At 36.4% G+C, this 10505-nt stretch overlaps 1 protein-coding gene across 2 annotated transcripts; it reads right to left on the bottom strand.

Annotated features, from left to right (window-relative positions):
• Positions 1-7545: 7545 nt before the first annotated feature.
• On the bottom strand, positions 7546-9171 carry LOC111917260 (uncharacterized). 2 transcript variants are annotated; one of them, XM_023912941.3, is made up of 3 exons: positions 8571-9171; positions 8238-8376; positions 7546-8143 (listed from the first exon to the last, which is right to left on the bottom strand). In XM_023912941.3, the coding sequence occupies exons 1-3, from the start codon at positions 9079-9081 to the stop codon at positions 7792-7794; spliced, it is 1002 nt and encodes a 333-aa protein (XP_023768709.1). In that variant the 5' UTR covers positions 9082-9171; the 3' UTR covers positions 7546-7791. The 2 variants fall into 2 exon arrangements, with proteins under 2 accessions (XP_023768709.1, XP_023768708.1); XM_023912940.3 differs by having other exon boundaries at positions 8238-8479; positions 8602-9169.
• Between the last annotated feature and the right edge of the window lie 1334 nt (positions 9172-10505).

Below are 10505 nucleotides of genomic sequence, written 5' to 3'. Positions count from 1 at the left end.
GATTTTACCTGAAGCGCAGCCATACTCTTTGACTCTCCCATCTTCTGGACTCTTTAGGCTCTTTGGGCAGACTTGTATCCAACGCCCTCTCTTTTGGCAGTAAACGCAGGTCGGTTCTCCTAGAACGTCCTCGGAAGCATGGTTGGTTGACTTTTCCATCAAATACGCTCCATTGCTTCGCCAAATCATTTATGATTCAGCAGCAATGAGCATGTAAGTTAGGTCAATGATGTTGTCGTCATGATTCATCATATAATACTTTCTTTTGAACTCATTATATGATTCAGGAAGTGACTGCAAAACCCAATTCACAGCCAACTCATCTGGGAATGACACACCCAACATTATCAACCTATCAATGTGTGATTTCATTCCTAGAACGTGGGCACACACGGGTTTACCATCTTCATGTTTCATTTCCAATAGGGCTTTAGTGATATTGAACCTTTCAATTCTTCGATCTTGTGGGTTGGGGAGAACAATAGGAGGAGGAGGAGGAAGTGAAGCATGATTTCTTGTTCCTCGATTGAATCGTGAAATACCATCTTCATGTGGAAAGCTTGTTCCACGGGATTTGGGAAAACCATAGTTGTCGAACTTTGACATCTACAAAATGGGAGAAAACGAATTCAAGTTAATTGATAGATTGAGTCCTTAGTAAATCACCCAAATGAGATACTAAGGCTAGGACCCAACACAATATTCTACAACTCGGGAGAGGGATGTCGTAACCCTAATTGCAGAATATTTGAAGGTAAGTGAATGACGATTCACTAATTTCCACCACGAAAAACGAAAAGACATTTAAGTTTTAAATTTATGAAAACTCCTAGATCCTTTGAGATACATTGAACTTTCAATGACATGTTTAAATCTCGATATGCCCCTCTTGTTTGTGACTGGGATGCCGAGGATCACAAAGCGGGTGTGAATAACCATGCAAACTACATGGTGCCCTCACATGTTACAGTCACCTATTCAATGTGCCGGTAAACCACACACGCTCCACCGAACTATGACAAACATTGAGTCACCCTTTGCTACCTTTGCTTAGACCCATTTAGTGTGCCGGTAAACCACACACGCTCCACTAACGTCTTCGCAAGGGCACAAAGTGTAATTTCATGGAATTGCATCAATTCACTTTTGCCTAAGTAACTAAGATTGGGAATTATATGAAAACATTTAGTTACTTTAATAATTCATTATACTTATAATGGAAGGTTTCGTCCTATCCTACCCGTTCGGCTAACGACTCTCCACTAGTCAAGAGTGCGGTGGGTAAGAGTGGATACCCATTCAATCGCCATTTTATAGGCAATTTCCTTAAACACCCCTTATAGATCAGCTTCGTGAATGAGGCCTACTAACGGTAAGACTGACTTTTACTCATACATATATATAATGTTAGACCTTTAATGTTATATATAGTATAGGGTGTATTTTAACACTTTTAAAATACCATGTAGTTAAATTTAACAATTATACCTTTCATTTAATTAAATTGTAAACCTGAACTTTTATGGATTTATTAAACTTCTTTTAATTATACATCTTAATTAATTAATAAAACCATAAGGGTGTGATTTGAACCTTTTCAAAACTACTTAGATGTTTTAGAATGTAACATTCCTAATTAAACTTTTTAATCAACTTTTAAATTCCAAAACTTGAGGGCAAGTTTTGAAACATTTCAAACCATAAGGGTTTAGAATTTAAATATACATCAAAATTAAACCATTTAATCAAAATTTAAATTCCAAAACTTGAGGGCAAGTTTTGAAACATTTTTCAAAACATTAGGGTTTCAACTATTTAAATTTCAAAACAACAAAACTTTTGGGGTTCAAATTTTAAACTATAAAACCTAAAGGGCCAAATATGAAACTTTTCCACAACAACAAGGATCAAATAACAAATAATTCAAATTAACATTTAATCACATAATTATCCATATTTGATGATTTCTTGCAAAACAATTTATCAATTTACTTAAAATAATTAATCAATTATCTTATAAGGAAACAATTATCCTATTAATTGATAAATATCTTCAATTAGATTAAAATTATAGTCAAATATATCATATAATCGGATTAATATTAATCTAACATGATAAGGTAATTATCCCAATGCAAAAACAGCAAGAAATCCCGAGATAAGCACTGTCTGACGCACCGACTCGCCGAGTCACCCTCTGGAGCTCGCCGAGTAGGGCTGACTCGCCGAGTCCAAGAGTGACTCGCCGAGTCAGGTCGAACAGTGAGGCCAAAACACGATTTTCAGTTACATCAAGCATCAATACAATAGAAACCAATCATGGCTCTGATACCACTGATGGGTTTTTGGTCATAAGACATCCTATGTGCTCATACAAACCCTAAAGCTCGGATCTAGGTTTCTCTATTGTACATACTTTGAATCCAAGACTTTGAACCCTAATTCTAGCATATGGAAATCAGAATTCACATGTAAATAAGTTTAAGAACATACCTTGATTGTTATGTAGCAATAACAATCCAATTCCTCCTTGAATTGACCTTGGAAAGCAGAGAGTCACAAGTGTCACTCCTCTAATGGCTCACAAACACCATAAGCAAGTGGAGAAGGTATAAAGAGAGAGGAGGAAGGTTAGAATTCGTATCTAGGACTTCTTGAGAAGGGATCCACGAATTCATGACCCTAGGGGTGTTTATATAGGTGTAGAGATAGGGTTTCAGTCATTATCCTTATCTAGTTGATTATCCATTAAGCAACCAATAAGATAATCCTTGAATCCTTATCATACTCGAATTCTAAGGCTTTCCAACCTCAAATTCGTCCACCATACTTATAAGATAATCCTTACCTTATTTTGTAACTATCACATAATTACAAATCAGCCCCTATAGTTTAATTAATTACATTTGATCACAAAACTAATTCTTAATTAATTATTGACCAATATTAATTAAACAAATATGATTTCTCCTTTAATATATTATTCTTATAACATATTAATAAATCATAATAACCTCTCTCTCTATTTATTTCTCCAATCAAGTTGCTTTGGTGAAGGCAACCCAAAAGGACCATGCACCATCGGGTCAAGTACATACCAAAATAGTTATGGACTTAGACACTAATCCAACAACTATGAGTTAGCGCCTGATAACTATGGATTTAGTACCTGAGAGATAAACGTTGGTAACTATAGACTTAGTATCTGATAGATAAACTTTGGCAGCAATGGACTTCGTGCCAATTCCTTAGGTAAATCCTTACGAAGAATGAATGAAGGATGGTTGATTATTAGGGTAAAACCTTAAGAAATAAAGAAGATAATGGGGATGGGTAATTGGGTTGATTGTTTGATGATTAAATATAATAATTATATTATTGTGGGTTGAAAACTCTATATGCTCACCAGGCTCCCAAGCCTGACCCACTCAGTTTTCTTTGCATTACAGGTAATGACACAAGGGTATAAGTTGGTGGACTTGACGAGAGAATTTGGATTATAGATCAGTAGTTATAAATAACTGTTGTAAGGTCTATTTTATATTGTTTATACTTTTGGTCTGTATCGGAACATGACATCCCGAGGTTTTATTAATAAATAAAATACATTCTCTTTGAGAAATGTTTTGATAAGTTATTATCGTATCTTTTTTTGGGAACAAATTCCGCAACCGTTTTCTTTAAATGAATACTCTGATTTATAAAACAAAGCATAAACAAATCGGTCTTTTCTGGTCGTGAAATTGGGGATGTCACACGTCGAGCCAGGCTTTGGACTCTTCAATTTCATGGCAAAACTCATCCAACTTGTCGAGTCCATCTATGGACTCGTCGAGTTCATCAGGCAGTGGCCAAAAAACTCATTTTTCCAACTTTGAAAATCAAACATTTGCATCAATATAATAGAAAACACCCATGACTCTGATACCACTAATGGGTTTTATGTACTCAAACAGTCTTATGGTGCACATACAACCCTAATGCTTTGGATCTAAGTTTTCTCTAATTATACATGCAACATTATTTTCCAAAGCATATAGCCTAAACTAGCATGCAAGGTAACATTTAATTCATAAAATAGTTAGAAGATTACCTTGTGTATAGCTTGCTTGTCTTTGACCTTTAGGAGCCTAGCAACTCAAGTGTGATGCCTCAAATGTCTTATAACAAACCAAGAACAAGAGAATGGACATGAGAGAGAGATATGGGAGATCAAAATCGGCTAGCTACCACTATAGTGTGCATGAGTGTTGATTTTAGGTGTTAGGGACTTCTTTTTTAGTCTAGGATTACAACCATGCAAACCCTAATGACTCTTAATATTTCTTATTCTTTTGGGCTAAACCTTCTTGGAATTTCACATAGGTTTAGTCCAACTCTAATCAACATGAGTCATGAGTCCAGCTAGAAGTATCACTGATTTACTTAATCAGTCCCTATAACTTTAATCGGTTTCTTTTGATCACTAAATTAATACCAAATTAATTCTTGATCAATACTAATTAAATAATGTCATTTCTCAATTAATATATTTTATTTATAATATATTAATAAATCACAATAACCTCTTCCTCAAGTATCCATCCTATCAATTTGTTCCAGAGTTTTACAACCCAAATTGACCATGCTATTATCAGGTCAAGTACATACCAATTAGAGTTATGGGCTTAGACACCTAATCCAATAGGGGTAACTCACTAAGCTTTATTCTTACGGTTTTGTTATGGTTTCAGGTTCTTCAGATGATTCGTGACATGGAGATGGCGTGACGATACACATCCTTGGTTTTACAACAGATTGGATCTTGGGAGACTCTAATTTTAAATCATGTTCTTGAAACAATGTTTTTGTAAACACTTTTGTTAATAGATGAGTTGTTTTGAAAAGTTTAAATTTGTTGAAAATTTTGGGATATTACACATCTCAGCTGAGAAATTGGTTAACGTCTACATCATTGAGGTAGTGGTTCGACACGGGGTTTCAGTTTCAATGGTTTCTGATCGTGATGTTCATTTTACCTCTAGGTTTTGGAGGAAATTTCATGAGGATTTGGGTACTCAGCTACTTTTCAGCACCGCATAGCACCCTCAGATTGACGAACATAGTGAGCGAACCATTCAGACGCTCGAGGATATGCTCAGGGCTTGTGTGCAAGATTTTTTCGGGAGCTGGGATACTTATCTTCTATTGGTCAAGTTCTCCTACAACAATAGTTATCATGCCAGTATTGATTGACCACCCTTTGAGATGCTTTGTAGGAGGAAATGTCGGACCCCGATTTTTTGGAGTGAGGTCGGGCATCGAGTTATGGGGAGTATTGAGATAGTATTCAAGACCACTGACCGCATAGAGTCACCAGAAGAGCTATGTTGACTGGCGGCGTTCAAACCTCAAGTTTCAGGTCGGAGATTTTGTGCTTCTGAAGGTATCACCTTGGAAAAGTGTCATCCGGTTTCGGAAATGCGGCAAGTTGGGCCCCATATATATTGGTCCCTTTAGGATTGTTGCCTTAGTGGGCAAGGTTACGTATTGTTCAAATCTACCTGATGAACTTAGCCAGATCCACAACACCTTCCATGTCTCTCAATTGCATAAATATTTGGCTGATGATTTCGTAGTGGTGCCCTTAGACGACATTCAGGTTGATGAGCGCATGAATTATGTAGAGAGACCGATTGCGATTCTCGACAAAAAAATGAAGACCTTTCAAAACAAGGTAGTGGGTTTGGCGAAGGTGCAATGGCAGCACCAGAAGGGTTCCGAGTGGACCTGGGAACCCGATGAGGAGATGAGGGAGCATTGTCCAGATTTGTTTGCAGCAGCGGACTTCGAGGACGAAGTCTGATTCAGGTGGGGGAGAGTTGTAACATTTGGATCATTAAGGTATGAAATTTGAAGTAAAATAAGTGTTTTAGGTGGGTCATGACGTGAAGGAAGCACCGTCACGTCGTGGCATGATTGTGATAAACGGGAAGGGTCATTTAAGTGTCGCTACATGACATTTTGTTGGTCACAACATGACACCTGATCAGAGGAAAAACCTAATTTTCGGATTTGGACCTTATTTAAAGGAAATGAGGGGTTAGGGTTTCCTTTACCTCAGCCTCCATCACCTCTTAAACCCTCTTGAGAAACCCTAATCCCTCTATTCCATTTTGAGCTTATTTTGGTGCTTTGAATTGCTTTTGAAGGAAGAAAAAGGCCTTAGAAGTGTTGTGAGCATTTTGGCAAGCTTGGGACTTCATTGTTGGCATCTCTGGACCTTTATAAATGTCTAAGATCCAAACTTTATGCTTCTAGGTTGCTAGATCTAAGTCATTGTCCCTTTATCTTCAACTTAATCAAGTTAAAGTGATGGGGTTCCATAAAGTTGGCAACTTTATGGATCCTTGAGGTCCTTTGAGTGCTATATGGTGCAGATCTGGAATTTAATTGTGTATTGGACCCATGCATGTGAACTTTGGTGATATTTCTTCATGTTTGACCGAGTTTGAGCCTTAGACTCACAATAAGCATGCATGGCTAAAAAGCATCAACTTTGAGGTGGTAATGGATGTTAGGAAGCCTTCTAGAAAGATTGGGTGAATGGCTTAATGGACTGAGAGTTGAATCCTTTAAGCAGAGAAAGCTTGTTTTCACGACGTGACAGCTTCTTCATCACGACGTGACGACTGGGAATTTCCCCGATTGATTTGGACAGATCCTATCACGACATGTTGACTTGCTCATCACGTTGTGATGATAGTTTGGATCGAGACTGAGTTGGCTGGGTTGGATCGTGACCGAGTTAGGATCGGGTTGAGTGTGTTTCTCACAACGTGACCATGGGTTGTTCACGACATAAGGGCCAGCTAATGGAAATATTGACCGTTGACTTTGACCTTGATCGTTGACTTGTTGACTTGGGTTCACTTTTGGTCAAAATGCTAGTTCTAGAGTATAGATTAAGGTTGGACCTTTTTGATTTGATAGGTGTATTGTAGCACTGTTTGCATGTCAGTTTTTGTGGTTTACTTAACTTCATGAGACAGGCGAGTCTTCTCACTATACTACATAGGATGTTAGTTGTCTTTTGTGATACGTGCATGGAAGTCCATGGGGGCAGCCTTTGGCAAATGTATGAAAGACCATGGGGTAGCCTATGTCAATTGCATGAAAGACCATAGAGGTAGCCCATGGCACTTGGATGTCAAAGCATGTGAGTAATCCATGAAATTTCAAGAAAAGACCATGGGGGTAGCCTATGGCACTTGGATGTAAGACCATGGGGGAAGCTCATCGCATTTCACGGGAAATACCATGGGGGTAGTTCATGGCAAATATATGTATGGTATGTGGTACTTTCGGGAATTCGCTAAGTTTTGTGTTTATAGTTTTGTGGTTTGGACATTTTTAGATACTTCCAGTTCCAAAGGGAATGACCCGATTTGACTGCCCAACATTCCCCCTAATGATTTTATGCATTGATGATTCTTATTTTACGTTGATGATTATAATACATTTTACTATAATGGATTTATGAAACAAATACTATGCGAATTTGGTGATTTACAAATGAAAATTTTTATTCGAAATTTTGGGATGTTACACTATCACGTGCCGCAACCAACACCTAGTCATGTCACCAACACAAGTTCATCCTAAAACCCTCTTTCATATAACCTCAAATAATTAAATAAACATACCTCGGAAACAAACGTTAGAGACACGTATAATTTGAATGAACACTACATGTTTACTTTCTCATCGACTCGTTACACTAGTTATGGTAGCTATGCAAGATCTTATTAGTTATTCGAGTAAATATCTTCGCAACGTCTCCTTAATTTTATTGCTGATTGAACCAATGCACCACTTGTTTTCATTGATTGAGCATAAACGATCTGGTTTGATGCATATATAGCTGTTTAAGAATTGATGGATATGTTTGTTGATCTCGTCAGGTTTTTCTTCATGAAGAAAATGTCCTACACCTTGAAGGACGGTTACATCGTCTAAAACAGGCACATCTTTTTTAAACCCTCCTTTTTCTATATAGTCTCTAGCACCCATCGAGTTGTAGGTCAGGTCAAGATCACCCACGATGAACTTAACAGGCACCTTCACTTGAGCTCCGGTCCATGGACCAGTTAGCTCCCAGTTCCTGTAAATCAACAAAAAGGTTTTATATTATTTTATTTTTTTTCATTTCACTACTTTAAACTAAGTTCAACTTAGCTAGTTCGAAACTAACTTACAAGTTCAAAGCTCGATAGTAGTTTAGACCTCCGGTGAAGCCAGTTTTCTCGAATTTGCTGGAGTAGTATTCAAGATCTTCTTTGGACATCCATGAAGGCAAGATTATGGGATCATCATGTGAGGTTCCAAACCCAATACCCTTCGGTAGAAAAAGGGGGGCAGGTTTACGATATTTGAAGAAATCATTTAATACTCTATATGTACCCCATTCCGCAAATTCACCTTCGATTTCTCCGGGTTCCTAAAACATAGATTCATGTGCATATACAGTGGTGAAGGATGGTTCAAGTGACGCAGGTGGTTGTGTGTGGAGTGTGGTGAAGGTGTTGCTGATGGGAGAATTAATTGAAGAATTAATAGAACCTGAAATCTGATGATGTAGTAATCGTTTCCATAGAGAGCACGAAGTCCATCGATAGGTTTGAACTTAGGATTCCTTGGACTGAAAGGAACACTCATATTCACCAAGGCCTTTACTTTATCTGGCCGATAAAGACACAAAGCCCAAGCAATCATTGCACCCCAGTCATGTCCCACCACAAACACCTTGTCCTCGCCCGAAGCAGCCACAATGTTGATGAGCGCCACCAGGTCTCCAACCACATGAAGGGTGGTGAACTTGGTGGGGTCGGAGACAGGAGCACCAGTTGTGTCACCGTAGCCACGGAGATCGGGTGCCACAGCACGGTAACCATGTGAGGCAAGATAGAGTATCTGGTGGCGCCAGGTGTACCAGAGCTCTGGGAATCCATGGATGAAGAGGATCGTCGGTCCTGTGCCAAGCTCTGCTACGTGCATGTTTATGCCGTTCACTGCTACCATCTTGTGTTGTATCTTTTCCATTTTTACTATTTCGTGTGTTCGTTGTGGTTTTTTGTGTGTATATGTTTGTGAATTCTAGTGTGTGGGTATATATGTTCCAGTAAGACGTGGGAGATGTAAAGATGGTCATCTACACGCAAAGCATTTAACAATTTTAAAACATAAAGAAAGTATGTTCTTTAAGTACAAAAAGTAATAAGATATTAATTTTTCTATTCTAAACAGAATTATGTGTGAATTATTTATGAAAAAAGACAAAATTAAAATCTAATGCATTAAACTTACATATTATAATTTCATTTTCATATAACTTTTCAATTATATATATATATATATATATATATATATATATATATATATATATATATATATATATATATATATAGTCTTAGATTATTCTATTCTAACTAATTATTGTGTGGATATCGTATGTTATGAGAATTAAGAGAATAAGTTGTTTAGCAATGCAAATATGTTCAATCTTAGATAACTATTGTCATTAACACATTCTCACTAATTAAATCGTCTATAAAGTTATTATACACTTGTTATTATTATTCTCAATTCTGTCAGAATGTTTATTGGGTCATATTCTGTCAGAATGAAAATGAGTGAAAAATGATGTGTGAGAACAAAAATAAATAATAATTAGCGAGAATGCATGAAAATGACGATATTTTTGTAAGGTTAAACGTATTCGCATTGCTAAACAACTTATTCTCTTAATAATTCTCATAACATACGTTATCCGCACAATAATTAGTTAGAATAGTTAAACCTACTTTTATATATATATATATATATATATATATATATATATATATATATATATATATATATATATTCATTTATTTGTCAAATATTTTATATTAAAAAGTTCTTTTTTTTCTTATTAAACTCAATATATATCAAAGGGAGTTGATTTTAAACTCTTGGATGTCAACTAAAAATTTTATTTCGGTTATTAAATTAAACTATATATTATGAATACTTTATGGCAGAATATTTCCGAGATGTTAATGAACAAGATGTATTTTTATTTTTTGATAATATCTTTCGTTTTGTCTGAGCAAGATCTGAAGTATCCGTCTTGTTGGATAGAATGTCTTCCGCTGTGGGTTATCAACCTACCCTTAGTACCGAAATGGGTTCTTTACAAGAAAGAATTACTTCTACCAAAGAAGTGTTCATAACTTTTATTCAAGTTATTTATGTACCTGCAGATGATTTGACCGACCCTGCTCTTGCATTGAAACATAAAAATGTTGACTAATCTCACTCACATTGAACTTAGTAAAATGAAATGATTGAATAATTGAAAAATTAGATTATTCAGGAATACACATTGAATGCTAAGATTTAGCATTGAATTTCTATTAGTAGATCCATAATCAAAGAAGTGTTTGTAAGTATTGCATAAGAAATGAGTATGAATACTTTAAAAA

The sequence above is a fragment of the Lactuca sativa genome, chromosome 3 (assembly GCF_002870075.4).
Source record: "Lactuca sativa cultivar Salinas chromosome 3, Lsat_Salinas_v11, whole genome shotgun sequence".
In the NCBI taxonomy this organism is placed as follows: Eukaryota; Viridiplantae; Streptophyta; class Magnoliopsida; order Asterales; family Asteraceae; genus Lactuca; species Lactuca sativa.
This window is presented reverse-complemented; position numbering and strand designations above follow the sequence as displayed.

Coding starts and splice junctions, on each gene's coding strand:
- LOC111917260 (XM_023912940.3), bottom strand. CDS start 9,081: ATGGAAAAGATACAACACAAGATGGTAGCAGTGAACGGCATAAACATG. Junction 8,480..8,601: donor ACTACATCATCAGATTTCAG/GTTCTATTAATT, acceptor TCTATGTTTTAG/GAACCCGGAGAAATCGAAGG. Junction 8,144..8,237: donor TACTATCGAGCTTTGAACTT/GTAAGTTAGTTT, acceptor GTTGATTTACAG/GAACTGGGAGCTAACTGGTC.